This window comes from Zootoca vivipara, chromosome 2 (genome assembly GCF_965207765.1).
Source record: "Zootoca vivipara chromosome 2, rZooViv2.hap1.1, whole genome shotgun sequence".
NCBI lineage: Eukaryota > Metazoa > Chordata > Lepidosauria > Squamata > Lacertidae > Zootoca > Zootoca vivipara.
This window is the reverse complement of record NC_142584.1, coordinates 96875899-96903473: the sequence shown is the minus strand read 5'-3', so window position 1 is coordinate 96903473 and position 27575 is coordinate 96875899. Positions and strand designations below refer to the sequence as shown.

At 43.9% G+C, this 27575-nt stretch overlaps 1 protein-coding gene across 5 annotated transcripts in view; it reads left to right on the top strand.

The window, feature by feature from the left end:
- SLC25A26 (solute carrier family 25 member 26) overlaps positions 1 to 27575 on the top strand; it is a 129963-nt gene that overhangs the window by 8485 nt on the left and 93903 nt on the right. For all 5 annotated transcript variants that reach the window (XM_035106708.3, XM_060271329.2, XM_088662444.1 and 2 more), the window contains exons 3-4: positions 3455 to 3564; positions 25357 to 25461. In XM_035106708.3, the coding sequence (XP_034962599.2) occupies positions 3455 to 3564; positions 25357 to 25461 (215 nt within the window). The remainder of the gene's footprint in view (positions 1 to 3454; positions 3565 to 25356; positions 25462 to 27575) is intronic.

Genomic DNA, 27575 nt, shown 5'->3' with positions numbered 1-27575 from the left:
CACTTCCTGACATGCGTACAAGCGACTTTTGAAGCCGCCGGCGGCCATTTTGGGTGCCCATAGAAGGGCAAAGCAACACTGGAAGTTACATCAACGCAACTTCCGGTGTAAAATGGCTGCCGGTCCTGGATTCTGCAGCCCGGAACATGGAAGGTAAGAGAACAGCACAGGGAGAGAAGAGTTTGCTTCATCAGTGCAAGCCCTTCTGCCCACACTGACAGAGCAGTCTCCTCTGTTGCTTCATTTAATTCTTTCCTATGTTTTGCATTTAGCCCAGTATTGCCTACACTGTGGTTTTGCTCCAGATGTTTTGGACTACAATTCCCATCTTCCCCGACCACTGGTCCTTTTAGCTAGGGATCATGGGAGTTGTAGGCCAAAACATCTGGAGGGCCGCAGTTTGTGGATGCCTGATATCTATCTATCTATCTATCTATCTATCTATCTATCTATCTATCTATCTATCTATCTATCTATCTATCTATCTTAGTGTTACATTTGAATAGACTTGTTCTAAACATAGCTGCCAAGTCCGGATCGTAAAGATCCGGGATCGGCAGCGCGCGCATGACCGGAAGTTGCGTGACGCAACTTCCGGTGGCGCTTCGCCCTTCTATGGGCACCAGAAAATGGCGGCGCCAGCGCCGGAAGTCGCTTCCGCGCATGACCGGAAACACGTAAAAGCGACTTCCGGCGCCGGCGCTGCCATTTTCTGATGCCCATAGAAGGGCGAAGCGCCACCGGAAGTCGCGTCACGCAACTTCCGGTCATGTGCGGAAGCGACTTCCGGCGCCGGCGCTGCCATTTTCTGGTGCCCATAGAAGGGCAAAGCGGCACCAGAAAAATGGCCGCCGGGAAGAAGCGAATTTAAGGGACAATGCCAGGATTTTTCGCCAAACGGGAGACCGCCGGGAAACGGTAAGAAAAAAGGGGTTTTCCCGGCGGATACGGGATACTTGGCAGCTATGGTTCTAAATGTTGATGGAACTTAAAGAAGTAGGGTCAAGCAATACCCTTACTCTTTTCTGAGCACTTTCAGCTTGACTTCTGCTGGTGGATGTTATTGAAAGTTGGCAGAAGCATCCTCGGGCACCTTCAAACCTTCCAAGCCCTTCATAAGATGATATGAACATTTTCTGTTCTCCACCGCCTCTGCTCTTATCTCCTTTCGGAGATGATAAGCATCTTTTGATTAGCAGCAGAGGGCGACAGACAGAGGAGCCCTGTCACACAATTAAAAACTCTTCCTCTTGGCAAAGTTCACTCCTTTTGTTCTGCACCATTTGCATTTTTACAGCACAATCCTGTGCACATCGACTCAGAAGTTCAGTTCAGTTGAGCTCAATCGGACTTACGCACAGGTTGTTGTGTAAATGGATTACAGTGTTAAATTCTGAGCTGCTTTCTGTTTATTGGGATGCAGCAAGAGTTAGGCATTTAAAATGGCCTTTGATTGGACAGAAGACAGATTTTTAGACCCCTTTTCTGTACAAAAGACCGCATTTACTGGAATCTAATGTGCACCTTTTTTGGCCAAATTACATTGCGAAAATTAAGGTGTGCATTGGATTCAATGGTGCATTAGATTTGAGTAAATACAGTGGAACCTCGGTTTATGAACACCTCGGTTTATGAATTTTCGGTTTATGAACGCTGCGGACCCATCTGGAATGGATTAATTCATTTTCCATTACTTTCAGTGGGAAAGTTCGCTTCAGTTTATGAACGCTTCAGTTTAAGTACTCCGCGGACTGTCTGGAACGGATTAATCCACTTTCCATTACTCTCAATGGGAAAGTTCGCTTCAGTTTATGAACGCTTCAGTTTATGAACAGACTTCCGGAACCAATTGTGTTCATAAACCGAGGTACCACTGTATGGTACTATTGCAGTTTCAACATCTAACTTTTATGGCACCATTTTGGTATTTGGGATTTGAGGCTTTTTAAGGAAAAGGGAATATTTACAATAAAAGGTGACTAGAGTGGGTGTTTCTGAACACCTGGAAGTCCGACTTGAATTTTGAATTGCTCATTCATGTACAGTCTGCAGTGTATTTCCCCAACTTTCTTTAAAAATTTCATTGAGTTTTTAAAAAGCTGTTTATATGTTTTGATGCAAGAAACCCTCCCAGTGGAGGCTGGTCCATTAGGACGAATGGGGCACTGCCCTACCTACAGACTGGCACCAGTTTCTGAATTCCAGCTGTTTGACAGTGGCAAACACAACATTACTTTCCTTGCCTGAACTAGGCTGCTGAAATGAAGAGAGCTAACACAGAGTGGATATATGTGTGAAAGAATTGTGTGCTCAGTTCAGTTCTGTCACGGAAAACAAATTATTACGCTCAGCAGGCACCCTGTTCTATAATTCTTTTTCTTTTTAAAATCCCTCTTTATTTCTTTAAAAAAACCAATTTTTTCTTTTCATTCTAATTGTGTGCCTTTTGCACCTGCTAGTGTTGTATAAACAAGGGCTATAGCTCTCAGTGGTTAGAGTCCATGCATTCAGAAGGTCCCAGGTTCAATCTCTGGCATCTCCAAGCAGTTGACAGTACTGAGCTAGGTCAGCCAAAAGTCTGACTCAGCATAAAGCAGCTGCCTCTGTTTCTATATCTTACTAAAATTCCTTGTATAGTGGCACCTTGGTTCTCAAACTTAATCTGTTCAGGAAGTCCGTTCCAAAACCAAAGCGTTCCAAAACCAAGGCACGTTTTCCTAGAGAAAGTAATGCAAAATGGATTAATCTGTTCCAGACTTTTAAAAACAACCCAGAAAACAGCAATTTAACATGAATTTTACTATCCAACGAGACCATTGATCCATAAAATGAAAGCAATAAACAATGTACTGCAGTCACACAAACAATCAATCAGTTAGCTGAACTGGGTTCCACACAGTCACAAAACAAAACAAAAAGAGCCGCAAAAACAAAAACGCAAAATAAATAGCAAAAACAGACGGACCTCAGCGTAACACTCAAAACGGAAGTGTGGCACTGAAAATGGAAGTGTGGCACTCAAAAGGAAGTGTAACACTCAAAACGGAAGCGTAACACTCAAAACGAAAGTGTGACACTCAAAACAGAAGTGTGGCACTCAAAACAGAGCATGTTTGGTTTCCAAAAAAAGTTCGCAAACCGGAACACTTAGTTCCGGGTTTGCAGTGTTTGGGTTCCAATTTGTTTGAGTACCAAGGCGTTTGAGAACCAAGGTACCACCGTAGTTTTTTTTAAAGCATTTTTGGCCACTGCCTTCTCCCTGCTTCTGGAGATTTACATTCTGAATGATGTGCAGGTGGGGCAGGAATTTTGTCTGGACACTTGCCTTGGGTGAGCTGCTAGGAGATCTTCACCTTATAGCACTTGAAGTGTAGTCCACGTTGCACCCACAGTTGCATGTACTATCGGAGGGGAGCCCTGAGTAGCTTAACAGACACGCTGTCTTCTGTTTCAGCTGCTGCCTTTTTTGCCACCTACGAGTTTACAAAAGCCACGCTCCGCAAAGATGCACCTCCATATTTATCTCCTCTCACGCACATGCTGGCTGCTTCATTGGGAGAAATAGTAAGTAGAAGTTCGAATCTGTTTTTCACAAGGGGGGGGTGAGGGAGAGTGAGCAGATGCACGCCTGAACAAGGGGGTCATTTTGCAAGGGATTTCTGCCGTCATCGGCTGCCTAGTGTAGACTTTGGAAGGATAACGAACCCATTGGTAGCGTTGATCTATATCCAGAAGGGACAAGATGCCTAAGTATCAAAAGGTCTAAAGCAGGGCAGGTTTGGTATCTGGAGTGTTTATATCAGGCATCCCCAAACTGTGGCCCTCTAGGTGTTTTGGCTTACAACTCCCATGATCCCTAGCTAATAGGACCAGGGGTCAGGGAAGATGGGAATAGTAGTCCAAAACATCTGGAGGGCCGAAGTTTGGGGATGCCTGGTTTATATCCTGCCAGTTAACTGAAAATGTTATGGCAGCTTTTAAAATGCAATAAAATGTACAAGAGTTACAATGCTGGGGGGAAAATCTATGCATCATACTTTTACTTGTATAAGACTAGGTTTTTTCCTTTAAAAATCATGCTAAAAAATGGCGGCCATCTTATATGTGGGTGGCATAGCTGCCAAGTTATCCCTTATTTTAAGGGATTTTCCCTTATGCTGAATAGGCTTTCTCGCGAGAAAAGGGAAAACTTGGCAGCTATGGTGGGTGGACGTTTGATTGGTTGCTGCCGTGACTGTTAGCAGCTATTGTGCATGTTATTGGTTGCTGTGTCAATGGGTGGTGTTGATTGGCTGATGCTGTGGCAGTTGGGCGGGCGATGGGCAGCTTCTGCTAGCGATGGGACAGACGAGAGGCGGATTTTGCGACGTGTGCAGGTGAGCACATGTCAACCCCCCTAAGAAAACTCAACAACTCTGTGCAACCATCTGCAAAAAAAGCTGAACAACTCTGGGCAACCCTCCGCAAAAAAGCTCAACAACTCTGTGCCATCTCCCCCCATTTTCTTAAATTTGAGTCCCCCAAAATAGGGGACATCTTATACATGGGGGCGTCTTATATATAGAAAAGTATGGTACGTTTTGCCCTAGTTCTCTGCTGGCCTGAAAGTTTAAGCCATTGGTTTGAATCTAAGTCCTCCTGGGCCAGGACTTTGTCATGCTGCTGCTGCCTTTCACAGCCTCTGGCGGTAGATGCAGAAGACACTTCCGGCCTCCCCTGCAGTCCGTGGTTGGTGCTTTTTGTCCCCCCATCATCGTAACAGGGAAACATTGCAGCTATGCATCCGTTGCTTTTCACTGAGCCCTTCAGAAAGAGTTGCAGTGTCTTGGATGGACCATGTTCTTTCTAGCGGGGTGGGGGTGGGGGTGGGAAATGGACGGAGATTGCAGCTACTGTGCTATTTGAGGCTTCAGGATCCTATTACTTGTTAAGGGAAGCATATTCTTATAGCAGGCTTCCTCAACCTCGGCCCTCTAGATGTTTTGAGACTACAATTCCCATCATCCCTGACCGCTGGTCCTGCTAGCTAAGGATCATGGGAGTTGTAGACCAAAAACATCTGGAGGGCCGAGGTTGAGGAAGCCTGTTTTATAGAGACCTCCCTTAGAACATCAGTTACATTTCAAGGTGACGGTCTCCCTGTTAAAGCAGCACTCTGCAGAAGCCTTCTAAAATGCACATGTGTGTCCTTCCTTCTTTCTTCTTCTTTTTGATAAAAAGCCAGGCTGCCAAATATTTGAATTTGGAGTTTGGTTCAGTTTCCTCAGAGGTGAGGCAAATGAGGGGGAGATTCGTTCCCCTCCCCCCCAACTCCCTATTGATTCTTACTTGATTGATCCCTCCCCCCTTTTGGCGTGTCCCAAATTGCACGCAAAATGGTGAAAGTTGTAATTATAGTTTTATTGATTAGCCATTAGGTTTTAATCAAGCCGTAACCACTGGGAAAGGCTATTATTTCAACATCCCTCCAAATGTCTTAATTGCTTGGTTGCAACCAGCGGCTTGTATGTCGCTCTGCAAGGAATGAGCCAAAAGCACAAGTAATAATAATAATAATGTAATAATAATTTATTATTTATACCCCGCCCATCTGGCTGGGTTTCCCCAGCCACTCTGGGCGGCTCCCAATTGAATATTAAAAACACAGTACAGCATTAAACATAAAAAACTTCCCTAAACAGGGCTGTTGTGTGCCAGAATCGCGAAGATGCCTCTCATCACATTTTCTGGCCAGCTGGGCTATTGCCAAATTGCTGCCCTTCTCTAGAATGCAGCGTCAGTGCTCATTAGGACGTTATTGTGTCTGCCGTTTCTTCTGGATTCCTAGGCACCGTCGGGGGAACTGATTTTCTATCCCGTGGCAAACAGGGGTGTGCCCCTGCTGGAGAGCCACCTCTGCAAAATTTGTCATTGCCCCTACCTCCGTTATCTCCCCGGCTTTGAAGTTGGAGGCACTTCAGAGCCATGGGATTTCATGTGAGTAGGGAAGCAACGGTCTCAAATCCTTTTGATTACCAATGGCTGGAGTCAGCTCTGTTATCTTGATGCTCTTTTCCTTTACAAGTGCAGAGCTTGGACCTGTGCTGGTTAGGCAGATGCACGGAGAGACAACTCCAGATCTATGCAGGGTATCAGCTTTTGGCTCCTGATTCTAAGTGTGTTTCTTGAGGATTCTGACAAAAGAATGGAGAACTGGTGGGTTGCATGAAAAATAGCACAATCGGTAGATTCTAACTGGAATAATAGAATCATAGAATTGTAGATTTGGAGGGGACCACGTGGCTCTCTAGCCCAACCCCCTGCAATGCAGGACTTTTTTTGGAGAGGGTTAGGGAAATATTTGGGATCATTATAATAATAATATTATAATAATAATAAAGGTAAAGGGACCCCTGACCATTAGGTCCAGTTGTGACCGACTCTGGGGTTGTGCGCTCATCTCGCATTATTGGCCGAGGCAGCTGGCGTACAGCTTCCAGGTCATGTGGCCAGCATGACAAAGCCGCTTCTGGCGAACAAGAGCAGCACACGGAAACGCCGTTTACCTTCCCGCTGTAGCGGTCCCTATTTATCTACTTGCACTTTGATGTGCTTTCGAACTGCTAGGTTGACAGGAGCTGGGACCAAGCAACGGGAGCTCACCCCATCGCAGGGATTCGAACCGCTGACCTTCTGATCCACAAGCCCTAGGCTCTGTGGTTTAACCCACAGCGCCACCTGCGTCCCCATTATAATAATAATTTAATAATAATTTACTATTTATACCCAGCCCATCTGGCTGGGCCCCTCTAGCCACTCTGGGCGGCCTCCAACAAAATATTAAAATACAATAGTCCTTCAGATATTAAAAGCTTCTCTAAACAGGGCTGCCTTCAGATGTCTCCTAAAAGTCTGGTAGTTGTTTTTTCCTTTGACATCTGGTAAGAGGGTGTTTCACAGGGCAGGCGCCACTACTTCACTGTGAGAAGCAAAGCTACAGGGAACCAGGCAGAGGGCCTTCTCGGTAGTGGCGCCCGCCCTGTGGAACGCCCTTCCATCGGAGGTCAAGGGGATAAACAACTACCTGACATTTAGAAAACACCTAAAGGCAGCCCTGTTTAGGGAAGTTTTTAATCTGTGATATTTTAATGTATTTTGGTATTTGTTTGAAGCCACCCAGAGTAGCAGGGGAAACCCAGTCAGATGGGCGGGGTATAAATAAATAAATAAATAAATAAATAAATAAATAAATAAATAAATAATAATACTGAGAAGACCCTCGGTCTGGTTCCCTGTAACTTTGCTTCTCGCAGTGAGGGAACCGCCAGAAAGCCCTTGGTGCTGGATCTCAGTGTCCATCTTGATGTCATTAAGAATCAAGATGGCTTCAGAATTGCTGTCCTGTACTATTTCAGACCTAAGGGATCCAGGTGGCGCTGTGGTTAAACCACTGAGCCTAGGGCTTGCTGATCAGAAGGTCGGCGGTTCGAAACCCTGTGACGGGGTGAGCTCCTGTTGCTTGGTCCCAGCTCCTGCCAACCTAGCAGTTCGAAAGCACGTCAAAATGCAAGTAGATAAATAGGAAACGCTACAGTGGGAAGGTAAACGGCGTTTCCATGTGCTGCTCTGGTTTGCCAGAAGCGGCTTTGTCATGCTGGCCACATGACCTGGAAACTATACGCTGGCTCCCTCAGCCAATAATGCAAGATGAGCGCGCAACCCCAGAGTCGGTCACGACTGGACCTAATGGTCAGGGGTCCCTTTACCCTTTTTTAAAATACTATTTCAGACATGTGGTTTATACACTTATGTATGTGTGTTTATCTGGTGCAATTCTGAACATTTATTCTGTATTTGAGACCTAAGAATTCTTAGAACAATGGCACCAATCTTTCTGGACGGGTACAACTTCACAGGAGGGAGCACGTGGCACTGTGGTCTAAACCACTGAGCCTCTTGGGCTTGCCGATCCGAAGGCCGGCAGTTCGAATCCATGTAACAGGGTGAGCTCTCATTGTTCTGTCCTTGCTCCTGCCTACCTAGCAGTTCAAAAGCGTGCCTGCAGAAGTAGATAAATAGGTACTGCTGCGGAGGGAAGGTAAACAGCGTTTCCGTGCACTCTGGCATTCGCCACGGTGCCCCTCTGCATCAGAAGCAGTTTAGTCATGCTGGCCACTTGACCCCCCCCCCAAAAAAAATCTGTTTGCGGACTAACACCAGCTCCCTTGCCTGAAAGCGAGATGAGCGCCACAGCCCATAGTCGCCTTTGACTGGACTTAACCATCCAGGGGTCTTTACCTTTACAACTTCAGAATGCTGACAGAGGGTTCTTGTGTTTAAATGTCCGCCATCACAAACATTTCTGACATATAGAAAGCTGTTGTGTCAGTGCAAAGAGTTCTAGGCAAGACCGCTCCGTTTCATGCTAGTTTTCCACATTGCAATCTGCTCCCTCTGTCATATAGGGACAGGCATCCTGTCTGAGTCGGATCTCAAAAGGGTGGGCAGGTTGGAAGCACCCCTGCTCTGTAAAGCTTGAGCGATAAGCTTGAGACTGCGTATCTTGGTTGGATCTCCTGTATTTGCAAATAATCTCCAAAGTGAGCACTGTACCTTGAGTGAATTGCGTGTGAACGCATGCTCCGTAAATGCGTTCTGTGCACAGGGATTAAGCCGCCGTGTCGTAAAGTCATTGGAGCACTTTGCTGCAAAATCGTGATGTCCCCGGCAAGTTGCAGAACCTAGACCTCTGCAGGAAGTGGGAATTGTCTCTTGAATGAATCATGCCAGCTTCTGAAATATTCATAAACTACTCGAGACTCTTTGTGTCATGCAAATGCTGGATGTTCTGCCAGGGCTCCTAAACAGGATAGCATTTGGCAAAAAAACAAAAAACAAAAAGGGGGTGGGGGCTGCAGAGAAAATGTGTTTTGCTGCCATTAGGACCTGGTGGAGAATACAGAGGGCAGTTATATTGGAGGGGAGCTCAAATTAAGGCTGCAGCTGGAAATCGGCTGTAAATAAAGATGAATAGAGGCAGAGAGCTGTAGATGCGGCCAGCAGATTAATCACACAATTAAAGGCTGAAACCAGCAAATTAGAAGCTGTCAGATACATAACCAGCCAGCCAAGGAATCTCTCTAATGCCTACCTTCTTACACTATCATGTGTTTCTTTCCTGGGGTGCATACTCCCCCCCCCCACCCATCGTGGCTGCTCCAGTACTTGGATCTGCGATCTGTTGGCAAACTCTTGTTGTGTATGAACATTTTTTTTAAAATCTTTATTAAAAAATGCATACTTTTTTGTGGAGTGGTGAACAGGATGGCACTGTCTTCGTGAACCAGTCACAAGGGAAGCCCCACACAGAGCACATTGCGGTAGTCCAAGCATAACGTTACCTGCGCCACTTGGGCCTCCATGGATGAAAATGGTTCCAATGCCACGCAGTTTATGCTTCCCCAATAACAAAATGCAATATTTGCATCAAAGCTGGCATGGCAACAGCAGCATGCACAATGACCTGTCCGTCAGGATTTCCCGAGATATCCAAGTGTGCAGCTTTGAACAGATCAGCTCGGCCCTCATCTAAAGGGCTGTTCCCCTGTGGACTCAACCACTCACTAAGGGGTTGATTGGAAGATGCACTTGTCACTCCAGAGATACACTCTCACTCTGTATCAGAGGGTCCTCCACAAAGCCAGGGTGCCCCAACATCTTTTACAAAGCTATTGGGTAGTCAACTCTGATGAAGCCCAGTCTCCACCTCCACAATACAGTGGTGCTTCGCAAGACGAATTTAATTCGTTCCACGAGTCAATTCGTTTTGCGAAAAATTCATCTTGGGAATCGCGGTTTCCCATAGGAATGAATTGAAATTTCTTTTTTTTTTGCCCATAGGAATGCATTAATTAAATTTCAATGCATTCCTATGGGAAACTGCAATTCGCAAGATGAATTTTTCGCAAAATGAATTTGTTTTGCGAGTCACCACCAGATCGCAAGACGCATTCGTCTTGCGAAAAATTTGTCTTGCAGGGCATTCTTCTTGCGAGGTACCACTGTGTTTGGGGTGCAAGTGATGCCAGGAGAAGTGGGTTTCTGGGTAACAGGGAAGGCCAAGTGGCAGCCATCAAGTACACCCCCCGTTTCCTCTCCATCCTCACTGCCTGGAAAAAACATCCCAGCAGTGTCTTTCCTTGAGGGGAAATCCTTGATACCATGATCCAAATAATTAGCGTTAGTTTTTCTAAAACACAAAAGCTTTTTGCAATCCCAACCCGATTTGCTTCAAGGCACATTATTACCGCCCATAATAATAATAATAATAATAATAATCATCATCTATTATTTATACCCCACCCATCTGGCTGGGTTTCCCCAGCCACTCTTAAAAGACACAGAGCTTAGAAGCGGCCGGCACGTGAAGCTGAGTGGCTAAGCTTTAAATTTGGCAGGAGAGTTTCTTGGTCCGAGCTCTGCAATCTGTCCAGCGCATCTTTTCCTCATCTCTTTCCCCTGCGGATAACTTCAGAACGTTTTATTCCTGCATACTTCTGATTCTGCCGCAGGAGCTGTGGAAGTGTATGAAAGGGAAGCCAGGTCATATTTTTTTAGGATGTCAGAAGTGAAAGAATTAGACCTTTGGTGACGCTGGCAGCCATCTGTCTGCAGGCTGTCTGTGCTGCCTCCCTCGGAGGCCGAGGGTTGTGGGTTCACGCTGTGACAGGAGCGCAGATATATCTTTGTCTCTGTCATGAGGCGGCTGCTGTAATGCGGATGGTCTTTTGAATCATTCTTTCTGATCACATCCCAACCTGCCTGCCTCTGATTAGGTGATGAGCCGATGAGATAAAAAAGGAGTGATGGATGATATCGGCCTGTGATAACAAGTTCACATAAAACAAGTTAAAATGATAAAAATTCTGGAGTTTGAAGGAGGAAAAAAGGTGCTTTTGAGGCATACTTACTTTGAAAGGTGCTTGGAGTTTTCTTCAGAGGGACTGCCATTGCATATGTTAAAGTAAAGTTTTTAATAAGAGTGAAAGGATTAGATTTCCTGCCTCTTCTAGCCCCTGGCAAAATTGGTAACTACTGTATATATATACCTGTATGTGTGTATGAGAGAGAGGGGTGGGGGTGGGGGTGCGAGAGGGTCCTTATTTGCTGAGGTGCCTGTAGGTTGAACTGAATTTATTACGTTAGCTCGTTTACCTGTAGGCCACTTTTCTGGACAAAGCCTCTTCTGAGAGATGCATATCTGCGGGCGAAAATAACATCCCTGTCTGGACCTGCTCTTTCTTTCTTTCCTGAACGTATGCAGCAAAAGCACAGCAAGGGCTGTGGCTGTGATGGCAATTGCACTCCACCTGGTTGCCGCAGTCTGAAGCCAGCCTGAATGAAGGGCTAGAATGGGTTTTCCATTGCTTTTGAAAACAGTTTTGGGGGTGTTACTTCTGCAAGCAGGAATACAGCACAGTAGGCTAGCAGTTTTTCTCTTGCAAGCAAGTGTGTGTGTGTGTGTGTGTGTGTGTGTGTGTGTGTGTGTGATTCAAATACATCACCTTCTGCCCGTGCTCCAGCCTCATTCTTCTGCATTTGTTATACTAGGCATCCCAGACCAATGCAAGTATTGTGAGATCAGGGTTGAAGATGTTAACGGGCAGTGTGGGGCAGGGAACCAAACTTGTTATCCATAAGTAAACTCTGAATGGTCTTCCTGTCACTAAAATTTAACTTTGCAATTTGGTCTGCTACCTCTTTCTCTCATGCTGTGTGCACCAAGCGACCCATTATCCAAATTTTGATTGGCACTCCCTCGCCTCTTACTGGTTTTGTTCGGCTGCAGCTATTTTTGTTCCCCTGCGTGTGCCCTTTGTAGCGCTGTGGATGGTTTGGAAGGACAATGGGAACTCAGAATTTCACCTTTTTCACCTGCGCTCTCTTTGCTTCTCTTTCATCCCTCTTGGTGCAGGACTTCCCTTTTGCTAAGCAGCCCTGTAGTTTTCAGCTTCTGCTCTTGCAGAGCATTGACTGCCTTCGCTGAACAAGACTGTGTTACCACATCAGTGTTTTCAACAACTTCCACTCTAGCCACTAGGACGGCAACTGGTAACGGGATACGCTCAGGCTTGGTGCTTCGCTGGGCCGGAGGTTGCTTATGTGGCTTTGGGGCAAGGCGTGAAAGAGGGGAGAAAGATGGAGAGAGTATGTACCCTGTGCATTTTACCCTGTGCATGAGGATTATAACAGCTATTCCTATCATACTATCCTTGCAGAACGAATATGCTAAAAGGCTACAGGAGAGAGGGACGCGGGTGGTGCTGTGGTCTATACCACAGAGCCTAGGGCTTGCTGATCAGAAGGTCGGCGGTTCAAATCCCCGCGATGGGGTGAGCTCCTGTTGCTCGGTCCCAGCTCCTGCCAACCTAGCAGTTCGAAAGCGCAAACTGCAAGTAGATAAATAGGTACCGCTCCGGCAGGAAGGTAAACAGCGTTTCTGTGCGCTGCTCTGGTTCACCAGAAGCAGCTTAGTCATGCTGGCCACATGACCCGGAAGCTGTCTGACAAACATCAGCTCCCTCGGCCTATAGAGCAAGATAAGCGCCGCAACCCCAGAATCGTCCGCGGCTGGACCTAATGGTCAGGCCATTTACCATTTATGGGAGAGACAGCTGGCATAGGAAAAATGGCAGATGAGAGTTAATTGCCTGTAATGAGACTTTAGCTGCCTTAACTGTTAGTGTGCTAGCCAGGGTTAGAAACTCAGATATATAAGCTAATTGCCAAATGGCACCTTAAATCTTGGTTACGGATGGCACAAAGGAATGTCTAGGCACCTTTTTACACTGAATAATAATAATAATAATAATAATAATAATAATAATTTAATAGTACATACATACCGCTTTATATTTTAAAGGGAAAAAACCTCAAGGCAGTTTGCAACACATTAAAACATCAAATAAATTGTTGTAATCCTTACAACACCCCTGTAAAGTAGGCCAGTGTTTTCTTCATGTTGCATAAAGGCGAGTGATATTGAGGAATGCTTATATCATTACAACCTGCTTTTTGCATCCCTTTAGTGTTCTGTGAGTTGAATTTAGAAATGCCCGCTGTGGCGGGATATGATAATAGCTTAAAAAGTTTTTGCCACTGCATCTTGCAAGAGTGATGAGTTGATCGGGGCTTCCTTAAATTTTTGATGTTTTTAGATTTCTTCATCTTCTTGAGCTCCAGTTTTTTGTAGTTTGTTAAAATGTGTTATGTGGTTTGTGGCGTCGGGGTCTGGGTTTGGGCAATTATCCGTCTTATGACCTGCTGCTATTTCAGGAGGTTTGCGTTTAAAATTATCTGCAAGGGTCAGAAGGAGCCTATTTGTTATCGCTGGAAAGTTTTTTATATTGGACAGGTCCATGCATATCTGAAATAGCTGGTCCTGTAGAGACTCTGTTGGAATGGGCTGCAGAGTTATATGACTAATCCTTTTATCCATGTTGTTTTTAATTGTATATTGCGTGTATTCTGTTGCTATGGCTGTCAGCTATGCAAATAAAGCTTATTGATTGATTGGTATCATTACAACACAAATCACAACTGATCTAGAGCCACAAACTGCTGAAGTGTGTATTTACTGAACGCTGTTTTTTTAAAAACAAACCAAAGTTATGTTCTTCTAATATTACTGAATTCTGTAATGTTTTAAACGGATTGCAGTGCAGTCTTGAGCACTAGATGGCAGTATTGGTGCACTTATTGAATCCTATGTATTTTAAAAGCATATCCCCATTTCAGGAAAAGGATGAGTCCTAATTAACAATTTCTGACACCTGAACAAATGTTTCGTCTCCGAAAAGCAAATATGCTTTCCTTTTCTAGCTTGTTACTTTCCTCCAAATAGTATTTGAAATGAGTCGGTACGTCTACGTCCTCCAGGAATGCATACGTGCGTGTTCAGTAGATTCAAGAACAGCAAAAGAAAAAGGGGAAACTTTCTCATGCAATACATCATTGAATTCATAATTGATAAGTGCTTCACTGCTGGAAGATGTGGCGATAGCTACGTGGTTAGATCAAATTAGAGACCGTAACTCTTATCAGCTGCTGTTGGTTTCAGTGATGAAATAGAATGATCGATTTCAGAGACAGTAATAGCAGCTTGGTTTCTGTTTAGTGTGATTATTTTTTTAAAAAAACTAATTAATTTTTATTTTATTTTTTAAAAAAACCTCCAAACTGGTTTAATGCAAATTACAAAGCAGATGCAGTTCATTCTCCTTGTTTCTGGTTGGAACGGGCTGCAGTTGAGTGGGGCGGGGCTTATGAAAACTCTGCAGTGTTGGTCACACTGAATACTGCAAATGGACTCTGAGTGAGTGTTGGGAGCTAGAGTCAGGGCCAGGCAGCAATAAAACACTCAGCGGCAGTGAAGCTAACTCTTCATTCAAAGAAACCAAACCAACAGAAGCCAAGTGGTCGCAGCAACTGTTTCCAGTAGGTCTTGCTCCAATGAGGCAGTTGCGAGGACTGAAAGTCCCTGCCTTCCCAATGTTCCCTAAGTCTCCTCTTCTCCTGGGTCCTTCCCCACCAACCTGAGACTCCTTCATTTTGTCTCCCTTTACTCTGCCCTCTTCATTCCTCTTCGTGTTCTGGGAGACCAGGGAGAGGTGAGCTGGGGTGAATCTAGACACAGGTTAAAAACACTATAAATAAGTCAGAAATTAAATCGTTACAACAAAAGGTGTGTGTGGGGGGAAAGCCTATGTAAAAATCCATGTTGTTGTTGTTTGTCCATGGAGTTTTCTTGGCAGGGATACTGGAGTGGCTTGCCAGTTCCTTCTCCAGGTGGATCACGTTTAGTCAAAACTCTCCACTATGACCTGTCCATCTTGGGTGGCCCTGCATGGCATAGCTCATAGCTTCTCTGAGTTATTCAAGCCCCTTCACTACGACAAGGCATTGTTCCATGAAGGAAAAATCCATATAAATGCATTTTTTTGCTCTCTGGCCCCATCTGGTGTTGCATGTGTATAACACGTTCAAAACGTATTATTGTGACAGTGTAGCTGAGTCCCTGGTCACAGTCAGAGGGGAGACTCCCTGGCTTCTTCAGCAGCCTGCCTCCTCTCCTCTCCAGCCTCCACTTCTGCCTCTGATTCTGGGCTGCTCTCTTCCCCAGCCTCTTCCTGCTCACTACTTCCCGTTGCCTCTTCAGCTTCCGACACAACCTCCTCCCAGTCTGCTCCCTCTTCTCCCTTTGACCACACATTGTCATCCCACCACTAATCCCCTGGCTCTGAGCCTTCTTCCCTTGGCAGTTCCCCAGCTGTTGCCTCCTACCATTCCTCTGTGCCCAGCCAGTCCATGACAGTCAGTCACAGTAACCCTGAAGTGTGATCCATCCGCATTAGACTCATATTGCCCCTTGGTGGGGATGGGATGAGCAAACCAGCTCTGCATTATTATCACCCATTGCTTTTAATGCTATATATCGGATTAGGCTAAGAAAGTAGTATAGAACAGCCCTACAATTATTCACTAATATACCCACGTTGCAGGTTGGTAGGTTTTGCTGCAAAAAAGTAGACAACAGCAGCCCTGCAGTGAAGTTTGTTTATTAACATTGTAAGGAAAGGATGAGGCTGAGACCGTTCCCAACTATTTATTTTGTTTTGTTTTGTTTCATTTTGTATTGAATTTATTTACCGCCCTATGGGACGCGGTTGGCACTGTGGTATAAACCACTGAGCCTCTGGGCTTGCTGATCAGAAGGTTGGCGGTTCGAATCCCCACAATGGAGTGAGCTACCGTTGTTCGGTCCCAGCTCCTGCCAACCTAGCAGTTCAAAAGCACGTCAAAGTGCAAGTAGATAAATAGGTACCGCTCTGGCGGGACGGTAAATGGCGTTTCTGTGCACTGCTCTGGTTTCACCAGAAGCGGCTTAGTCATGCTGGCCACATGACCCGGAAAAACTGTCTGCAGACAAATGTCGGCTCCCTCAGTCAGTAAAGCGAGATGAGCGCTGCAACCCCAGAGTCATCTGTGAGTGGAGTCAACTGTCAGGGGTTCTTTACCTTTACCTTTTTACTGCCCTATATACCCAGATGTCTCAGGGCGGTTCGCAGAACAAAATCAAAATCAAAAGCCACAAAATATATAATCAAAATAAAAACAACAGCCCAATAACACCCCCCCCAAAAAAACCCCAATTTTAAAAGGGCATAGGATGTCAATCAGATTAACCAAAGGCCTGGTTTAAAAGGAACGTTTTTGCCTGTCACTTAAAGGCGTATAATGAAGGTGCTAGGCGAACTTCCCTGGGTGAGAGCATTCCACAGACAGGGAGCCACTGCAAAAAAGGCCCATTCTCATGTTGCCACCCTTCAGACCTCTCAAGGAGGAGGCACGGGAAGAAGGGCCTCAGAAGATGATTTCAGGGTCCCGGGAGGTCAATATGGAAAGAGCCAGTCCTTGAGGTATTGCAGTCCTGAGCCGTTTAAGGCTTTATAGGTCAAAACCAGCACTTTGAATTGGGCCCAGAAACTAATTGGTAGCCAGTGCAGTTGGACCAGGATCGGTGTAATATGAGGTGTATTGCCTCATTTGGCTGCTGAATTCTGTACTAGCTGATGTTTCTGAACTGTCTTCAGAGACAGCCCTACGTATAACGCATTGCAGTAATCTAACCTTGAGGTTACCTTTCAGGCTGCGGCAAAAGTCGTTCTAGTTCAGTTGTGCCCCCAGACCCCCTTCCAAGAGGGCAAATCAGTTTCCTGCAGAAGCCTCATGCTCCCTTGAAACAAGATGCAAGTTAGAGCAGGGAGTCCTTGTTTGATGTCAAATTTTCTTTTTTCCCCCAACCCTCTCCGCTGCAGGCTCAGGTCTCTCTCTCTCTCTCTCTCTCTCTCTCTCTCTCTCTCTCTCTCTCTCTCTCTCTCTCTCTCTCACACACACACACACACACACACACACACACACACACAATATTTTGTTGCAGGGCCTTGCTTGTTCTTCTGAATACTAATTGCTGGGTGTAGGCAGAAGGGGGAAGAAAGAAGAGGAGAGTTTTACTCTTCAAGCCTTACAGCGGGCTTCCCAGAAGCTTCAGGCTGGCCACTGTGATAAGATGCTAGGCTAAAGATCCAGAGATTCCTGGGAGATAAACTTTGCCCTTGAGGTAGTCAGGATGCTGATGGGGGCCGAGTTAGTGTGTTCATCCGCACAGACCCCACTGGTTTAGTTTAAATGCAATGCAACTGCTGAAGAGTGCTTTCAAGTTAAAGCTGAATGAGGCCTATATATATATATATATATGTGTGTGTGTGTGTGTGTGTGTGTGTGTGTGAGAGAGAGAGAGAGAGAGAGAGAGAGAGAGAGAGAGAGAGAGAGAGAGAGAGAGAGAGAGAGAGAGAGAAGAGAGAGAGAGAGCGCTGGGGTCAGGGGGAAGAGAGAGGCAGAGATTCAGGGTCACTCTTATGTATGCGTCCCATTGACTCATTAGCAAAATGAACAAGCTACAGGACAAGCCTGCTCTGCTGAAAGAAATGAGAAACTACATTTGTTGCTGAAACAAAAAATAAAAAAAAATTCCTTCCAGTAGCACCTTAGAGACCAACTAAGTTTGTCATTGGTTACAGCCGCATCTGTTCCAACTCTACAGACAGAGACTCTCACCTAAGAGATCTACAGCAAACCTTTTTAGAACTAAAATATCCACCCGATGAAGTTAAACAACAGATCAACAGAGCCAGACTGATACCCAGAGATAACTTGCTGCAAGACAGACCCCAAAAAAGAAAATAACAGAACACCACTAGTAATCACATACAGCTCCCAAGCTAAAACAGTACAGCGCATCATCAGAGATCTACAACCTCTCCTAGACAATGACAGTTTTCTTTCTCAAGCCCTGGGAGGAAGACCTTTCATTGCCTACAGACAACCACCCAATCTTAAACAACTCCTCACCCACAATAATACCACCACCAGACTTAACATGGACACTGGTACCAGAGCCTGCAATAAACCCAGATGCCAACTTTGCTGCCACATACACCCGGACAACACCATTACTGGCCCCAACAACATCAAACATACTATTTCAGGACTATTTAATTGCTCATCTTCTAACATTGTGTATGCCATCAAATGCCAAAGGTGCCCTTCAGCTCTCTATATTGGACAAACAGGCCAAACCCTACGCCAAAGGATAAATGGACATAAATCTGACATCAGGAATCACAAGACAGAGAAACAAGTAGGAGAACACTTCAATCTCCCAGGACATTCTATACAAGATCTCAAAGTAGCTGTTTTATTACAGAAAAATTTCAGAAACAGACTGGAAAGAGAAGTTGCTGAATTGCAACTTATTACCAAGCTTAAAACCATGGCGAGACCTGGACTGAATAGAGACATTGGATTTGAGGACTATTTGAAAAAAGAAGGAATGAATATCGATTTGGTGATCTGCTTAGATTGAAAGATATGAAGGGGAATATAGGAAATATGTGTAGATAGGATATTAGGTAAGCAAAGAGAAAGAAATTTAGCAAAGGAAAGCGGTGCGCAAGCAATAGGAAGCAATTATTATTATTATTTTCTGTTTTTCTTTTTCGCTTTGTTTCTGTTTTTTCTGTTTTCTCTTTTGTTCCTTTTTCTCTCTCTTGTGTTTAAAGTGTATTATTTGTATTATATTATGATTTGTATTATACTATGATTTGTATAGTTTATGTCTTTTTTGTTTATTCAGTTTGATATAATTAGCTTGGTTTATTTTTTTGCTTTGTTTTGATGTACCATTTTAAGAAATTGAAATAAAGATTGTTATATATATATATATATATATATATATATATATATATATATATATTAAAAAAGAGACATTGGATTCTTATCTCATTATACATGATAAAGCTTTCTTTAGCACCTCACCCCTTGCTTTTTCCTGCAAGACCAATTGCAGTCGTTAACAGTCATCAACAGGTTTACCACTCCTATCAGCCAATCACCCATTCCCACCACCCTTCTGAGTAATACCCCACCCCCACCCCTCTGACTATTCATAAGGGGTCTCGTGACTTCTGTTTCAGTGTATGTGAAGAAGTGTGCAATGTGCATGCACACAAAAGCTCATACCTATGACAAACTTAGTTGGTCTCTAAGGTGCTACTGGAAGAATTTTTTTTTTTTTTTTTACTACGTCAGACCAACACGGCTACCTACCTGTAACTAGTACATTTGTTGCTGTACTATTGTGTTTGGAACTTCAGCTTAAAAGTCTTTATTACTTTTTAGCCCTGTTTTTTAAAAAGTCTGCACACTTTTCTGCCCCATGAGGGGAAGATGAACACGTTTACAGTGGAGCCAAGCAGCTATAAATGGCATACAGGTGCTTGACAGGAAGCAGCAAGAACAATAATTTGTTCTGTGCGTGGCGAAAAGCACAGAGAGGGTCTGCCTTTGCTTTAGCAGAAAATGGCTTCCCAGAACCCTTTTCCGTGACTGAATTCATCTTTCCGTGACTGGAGAGCAATGGCCTCCGTTTGCAAAGAATGGTTTTAAAAAAATACAATTTGTATCATACAGATTGCTGAAATATGTTGACAACCCCCCCCCCCCCAAATTGTGGAAGTTTTCACGTGTGAAATTAGTGGGAGAGTCGTGAGTTAGGCCCCTTATTTATCGTTTTGCCCTGTGTCTTGGAAGCAAATAGGAGACCTTTTCTTTTTCCTACTTCAAACTTGCGAGGAGGAAGCAAAGCCAAGCCCTGCTTCTCTCTGTCGACTGTCTGCGAGATGTACTTGCTAGAAGAACGCAGCAAGTCCAAAGTTCAGATGTAAAGTGAAAATGTCACCTTTCCGTCTAGGATGGAACAACAACCTCCCCCTTGTCTCCCTGCACAAGAGTGCCATATAGAACCAACCCGACAACAGAATGACATTAACTTTCATACCACTACAATCTGTTGCGCTCTTTCTCTCTCTTTCTCTCTCTCTCTCTCACTCTTTTTGTTCTTGTGCAGTGAAATAATTCCCTTGTAGCTCAAATTCAAATCTAAAAGACATCAAAGTATAATATGAAACAAAATGGAAGGCACCGCAAGTGTCTGGGAGAAATAAGAGGCAGGCACATTACTTTGTAGCTTCCCCTCTCATGCCAAGATTGCAGCGCCACAGAAGTCAGGAAGCCACAGTAGGTGCCTTGGATCCCCTTGGTAGGTTAGATTGTTTTTCATCTGTAGTATTTCTAAAGTCTTTTCCCCTCTAGCATTAAGGAATACCATTAAAAAAACCGCAGCACAACTTAAATATAAGGACATGGTGTGTTATGAAGCATGAAGTTCCATAAATATTTATGCCAAACTACAAAAAAAAGTTGACGGTTCTTATTTTCTCAGTCATATTGGGGTCATTTTGTTGTTTTTGACCACTGGGATTGAAGAGCGCACACAGCTTTGTACCTTTTTTTAGAATGACATTTGGGTATCTGCGCATCTCTCTCTGGCTCTTGATGAGTTGATTTCATTTCACAGGTAACTTTGAAAAAGCTTGGGCTCAGAAATCAGATCCTACACCTCGTTGGCCACCAACTTGGTGTAAGCTACTTGGGCGTTGTTTCTTAATCTTTTAACGCTGCAATGATCCCATGCAAAATGGGAACTAGTCCTAGTGGGGCATGAACATGCATTCAGTTTTGAGCAGTCAACAGAGTTGAGTTTTGGTTCCAGCACTATGGTTACTTTTTGTGTGTGGAATGCTCTCCACAGGGAGGCTCACCTGGCACCTTCATTACGGTAAATAACTTTAGGCCCCAGGCGAAAAGATTCCTCTACAACCAGGCCTTTGGCTGATGAAACAATCTATGGCCTTGAACTAATGTAAAACAACAACACCACAAACTGGCAAGTCAATATAAAACCAAATTTACTGGAATAATAGCTAGAGTAGAGATGGGCTAGTAACCATTCAAACATCAACCATACTAAAGTGCCATGTGCAAGTCAAGACCTGGAAATACTGTGAACATGGAATGGATAAAAGTACAACTATATCTAAGCAAATTACATGCACAGTAAATGTTATATAGGCTGGATTGATGAACCGTTCAACAAGTAGCGTGACTCCAAACACGGAATGGCTACCCCGTGCTGCAACAACGGTGACGGTGAATATGAAAAATGTTCTAAGCCGCTTATCAAAGATGAACTAGATGGAATGTTCTTCAAAGGGTCTTGAGTTGGAAACACAAAGCCGTATACATGGATCAATCACGGGAAGGTGAATAAAACCCAATTGGGTAAGATATAGTATGAGATAGATGTTTTATAATTTCTTTGATTTACCACACATTGTAATTGGAGTGTTATTTGTACTACACAGCTCTTTGGACTGATGAAGCGTGTAGCAAATCCTGTAATACAGTGGTGCCTCGACTTACGAATTTAATCCGTTCCAAAGGCACCTTCATAAGTCGAAAAGCGCCATTGGAAACGCGATTTCCCATAGGAATGCATTGGAAACGGAAAAATTCGTAAGTTGAAGCAACCCCATCTAAACATTTGTAAGTCGGAAAAACCCTATCTAAAACCGCCGCGGTTTCCGTTCGGATGTCGAGAAATTCGTAAGCGTGCGGCCATTTGCCCCATTCGTAAGTTGAAAAATTCGGTTGTCGAGTCGTTCGTAAGTTGAGGCACACTGTATATCCGGAAAACAGGTCTTCTTTTGCCCACCTGCGTTATTCTCATCAGGGGGGTGGCTTTGATTTGCCTTCCTGCGATTGATCCATGTACACGGCTTTGTGTTTCCATTTTTCATATTCTCCTTTCAGCTACCGTCACCGTTGTTGCGGCACGGGGTTGCCATTCCATGTTTGGACTCACGCTACTTGTTGAATGGTTGATTAATCCAGTCTATATAACGTTTACTGTGCATGTAATTTGCTTAGATATAGTTGTACTTTTATCCATTCCATGTTCACAGTATTTCCAGGTCTTGACTTGCACATGGCACTTTAGTATGGTTGATGTTTGAATGGTTACTAGCCTATCTCTACTCTAGCTATTATTCCAGTAAATTTGGTTTTATATTGACTAGCCAGTTTGTGGTGTTGTTTTGTTTTGTTGTACCATTATTATTGCCACCACATTTGATACTTTGTGTATATAACTTGAACTAATGTATGCTGTTGTGCAAACTTAAAAAAATAAGAAAAATGCTTTTTTTGTGAAACCCCCCACCACAAATGTATCTGAAACATCTCAATCATGGGGGGTGGGGAGGGAATCCACAGTGTTTGCCCAAAGGTGGAAAGAATTATTAGCTTCAAACAAAGAGAACTGGCAGCAAAAACTACTTGCGTATGCAGAAATGACGAAACTTACTGGAGGATTAAGAAATCAAGAAGTGAGAATTTTTAATCAAGAGTGGGGATCATTTATTAAATATTTAAAGAACCATTGTAAACAGCTTAAAACTTTAGCAGGACTGATATAAACTCGTGCAGATGGCAATGTTAAAAATTTAAGTGTAAGAGATTACTTATAATTAGTTTTTGATGTTGGAAATGCAGGAAAAAAGAAGAGATAACTTATGTAACCGCAGAAAGGGAGGGAGGAAAGTCAATGTTAAATTTATAAAAGAATAACTAATATCTTCTGTAAAGTGTGTGTGTGTGTGTGTGTGTGATATATATATACAGTGGCCCCTCGACTTACGAATTACTCGACATCCGAAGTTTTCGACTTACGAACGGGAAAAATGGCCGCACGCGTACGAATCTTTCGACATCCGAACGGAAAACCGTTGGCGGTTTTAAATGCGGTTTCCTCGACTTACAAATTTTAAATGCGGTTTCCTTGACTTATGAATATTAAATGCGGTTTCCTCATCTTACGAATTTTTCCGAATATTTTTTTCCCTATGGGAAACCGCTTTTCGACTTACGAACTTTTCGACCTACGAATGTGTATTCAGATATATATATGAATCAATTGGATCTGGGTTGTTCAGGCCTGACTGATCTATTGGAAGATAGTTAGGAGCATAAGAAACTGCCTTATGCCAAGTCATACCATTGGTCCATGTAGCTCAGTATTGCTTACACTAGGGTTTCCCCAGCTTGAGTCTCCAGCTGTTTTTGGACTACAATTCCCATCACCCCTGACCACTGGTCCCACTAGCTAGGGATGATGGGAATTGTAGTCCAAAATCAGCTGGAGACCCAAGTTTGGGAAGCCCTGAATGGCAACAGCTTTCTGGGGTTTCAGAGAGATGGTGGGGATTAATTGGGGCCTTCTGCACACCAGGCAGATGCTGTACCCTTGAGCTTTGGCTCTCCCCTCCTTAGTGAAAGACTTTTCTATTAGTAAAAGCCCTGATATCGGTCTTGTAATTGGCTCTGTACTGATCAGTATAGCGGCATGTTCCTTAGGTCTTACAGTCTCTGTTGCCACTCTGGCATCACAGGGGCTATGGTACCCCCCGCAAGGCTTTCACTGGTGCTCTTTCTGGGCTGCTGCCCCAGAGCCTGAGCTTTCATTAAAAAAATAAAACAAGTCTCTAGCCCTCTAACCCTCGTTCAGCCCAGACACGGAGATCCAGCGCCGAGGGCCTTCTGGCGGTTCCCTCACTGCGAGAAGCAAAGCTACAGGGAACCAGGCAGAGGGCCTTCTCAGTAGTGGCACCTGCCCTGTGGAACACGCTCCCATCAGAGGTCAGAGAGATAAACAACTACCTGACATTTAGAAAATATCTAAAGGCAGCCCTGTTTAGGGAAGTTTTTAGTCTGTGGTATTTTAATGTATTTTGATGTGTGTTGGAAGCCGCCCAGAGTGGCGGGGGAGACCTGGCCAGATGGGCGGGGTATAATAATAAATTATTATTAGAAAGAAAGCTATGGGACAAAATGTGCAGGTAGCTTCTAAGCGATATATGCGGATTGAGAACGATTGTGGTGTGACCACCTCGTCTATTTCCCTCCGGCACAGTATGCTATTAACAGAAAATGCATTGTGTGTGTGTGTGTGTGTGTGTGTGTGTGCGCGCGCGCACACACACACACACACACACAATTGCATTATTGTGTGATCTCCACAACAGAATGAGCCAGACGCAGCTGACACACCTCATGGTAAGCATGAGGTGGTTCGGGGATGGCTGTGTCTACCATTTTGTGTGTTATATACCTTATTGCCCTTGGCAGGCATTTTGTGTTGTGCTGCTCCCCTCATAGCAGCAGTTTTGTTACTGTCACCCCTGGCACTCCCTCAAAATTTGAAATGGCCCCACTGTAGGGGACTAAAGTTCTTTGGACATGGGAATAGGCACCATTACAGGCCTCTGAGTAAAAATACATTGGATTGGGCAGCATGTTTTCAAGGCAGGACAGGAATGAAGGGAATGGACATTATTAAACAAAATTAATTCCAGGTTTTCCTGGAATAGTTTTTGTTTAACAGGGAGTCCAGCTGTTTTGCTTGTGAGGATCCAGCTCAAAGCTTTCAGCTTTGAAACTCCTCCTGTGATACTAACCCACGATAAGAGTCAGGGTTAATATATTTTCCTGAAGAAGGAGCCTTCCAGGCAATTGTCCAATATTAGGAACAAATTCAGGGACAATATTAGGAACAAATTGAGCAGCATGCAGGCAAATTTAGCCCCTTGGTAATATCGTCTTGGTCTTAATTGTTGATAGTTGGTAAAAGGGCTTATTTATGGCTGAATGAATAATTCAGTACGGATTAATTCTGTGTGATATATACTCTGCATTGATGAATTACAGAATATATTTAAGATGAGTGTGTTCTCATACCTGCTTGCATTTTGAGTCTGTAAGTTTGATCTAGTCGGTCACTAGATGGCATTGCCTGCCTGTGTTCTTCTCTGAAAATGGAAGTGTGTCCATGTTGAGCTGTCAGAGCTTCCCAAGTGCTTGCTAGAAGGATGCATACTTGCTGCCTGCCTTTTTCTTTTTTTAAAAAAACCCCAATTAATTCTTTTCTCCAAATCCAGCATTGGCTTTATGGATGGATGGAATGCTTGGCAGAAAGACACAAAATGTCTCTTGAGGCTTTTTGGAAAGACATAAATCATACCTTGTTTTTCCTTTTGAACAAGAAAAGGGTCTCTGGTTAACAAAACGGCATCTAGAAGCAGGTTGAAACTCTCTTGACTTCTTACTTCTTACTCAAGTTTCTGTTGCTTTTCTGTTATGTTCCTGTTTAGGGAAGTTTTTAATGTTTGATGCTGTATTGCTTTTAATATTCGGTTGGAAGCCGCCCAGAGTGGCTGGGGAAACCCAGCCAGATGGGCGGGGTATAAATATTATTATTATTATTATTATTATTATTATTATTATTATTATTATTATTTGCAGGTCGCTTGTCTAATACGGGTTCCCTCTGAAGTTGTGAAACAGAGAGCACAAGTTTCTCCTTCTTCTAGTACCTTACGGATCCTTTCCAATACTGTATGCGAAGAGGTATGAACTGAAGCAATAATATATTATTCCTGTGCTTACCCCTGCCCCCACTTCTATCTCCTTATACCAGGAGTCAGCAAACTTTTTCAGCAGGGGGCCGGTCCACTGTCCCTCAGATCTTGTGGGGGGCCGGGCTATATTTTGAAAACAATATGAACGAATTCCTATGCCCCACAAATAACCCAGAGATACATTTTAAATAAAAGGACACATTCTACTCATGTAAAAATATGCTGATTCCCGGACCTTCTGCGGGCCGGATTTAGAAGGCGATTGGGCTGCATCTGGCCCCCGGGCCTTAGTTTGGGAACCCCTGCCTTATACTGTGGTTTCCCATGTGTCGAATTTGAGTTTTGTAAGCTCCTCATGGCAGGGACCTGGTCTCTTTCTACACTGTAAAGTGCAAATATGCCTGGATGGCAGTGGTTAAATAAACCAAAAGGCAGTTTTTAGTTAAGGAGAGCCTCTGAGCTTCTAATTCTTTGAGAACGGAAAGATGTTACTGCATTGCTCCAGAATGTTAATGATTCCCCAAGTCCTTCTGGACCAGATATTCAAACTCCCTGTTGGTCTCTTACCCAGCAGTCTGCAGAAACCCCAGAGGTCATATCGCCATTTTGTTAAAAGTAGCCCCCGTTCAAAAGTGCAAAATGATGAATTGAGAAAGTAGTTGTTCTGGGTTGGGGTGTGCAGATTGGGAGGTTTGCATTGTTGCACTGTAATCAAAGGAGTGACTGCTTCTGGGGGGGAGTCACAAAAATTGGCCTACAGTAAATAAACTGACACAGCGATGGAGCACTTTAGCTATGCACTGTTTGAAGAAGTGCCTTGTTTTGTAAGTTCTGAATATTCCAACATTCAGCTTCATTGAATGGCCCAGAGCAGGCATAGGCAAACTCTGCCCTCCAGATGTTTTGGGACTACAACTACCATCATCCCTAGCTAACAGAACCAGTGGTCAGGGGTGATGGGAGTTGTAGTCCCAAAACATCTGGAGGGCCGAGTTGACCTATGCCTGGTCCAGAGTGTCTTCTAAGAGGAGTTTTTTTGGGGTGTGTGTTTTTAGAATTGTCATGGGCAAGGATTTAGCCTATGTACATCCACTGAATTTTGAAGTATGGATAGGCCTGTGATTTGTCCAGAGCAATGAAGCAGCTCGACTTGGCTCTCCTTGTCTTCTGTCTTGACATATCCACCTTGGTGTGGATTTGTTCCAAGGATCTCCCTTGGCCAGTTCTGCAGGAGGCTGGATTGACAACGACATGGAAATAAGAAGTCATACTGACAGACAGCTGGCGTTGTAAGAACACCAGCGGACCAGATCTGTACAATGCACACAAAGTATTCTGGCACTCTTCTGAGAGCCTTTTTTTCTTCAGAGTGGTCCTGGAATTATTGTGTAAGATGCCTGATGTGGAGATCACATACTTGTTGCCTGGCACATATGAGTTTGTGACCTTATTAATATTGCAAGATTCGCTATTGCAGACCAGAAACTGAGAATAACTTTCATCAAAGATAATATGGTGGATTGCAAAGTGTGATTGGCAATGTAACATAGAAACTTTTTTGTGTCGGTCTGTGTTTTAATATATATGCGTAAATTGGTTAACTCTGTTTTTTAATGGTGCATCTATTTACATTCTGTACAGCATGTATAGGACATGTATTTCTTTTTGGTGGTGGTTGAAATGACCATGATAGTTGGAACAACAAATAAAATTGATAGCTCTTCAGAGTGGGTATGAGCCAAAGCTGTTAAATATTAAGGGTAATTCATTAAATGTTCGGCTGCCCACCAGCCTCAAAGACTCCCTTTCTCTGTTCATGTGCATTTCGAATACCTGATGGCTCTAGATACCAGCTATACATGGCAATAATGTGTTGACATATTTCTATGCCTTCCCATTCTTCTAACTTAAGAATACAATATATTATCCTTTTGATGCGCCACTGCGACTGATTTTTTTTAGTAGCCGGTAAGCAAGTTTTGAAAGTGGGGATAAAGCCCTCCCATGTTGGTAAAGCTAGGGAGAAAACATATAGTGTGTTTATAATCAATATTGTCAATTTGCTGGAAGCCGGAGCATTACGCTTAGTAAAGCTGTAATACC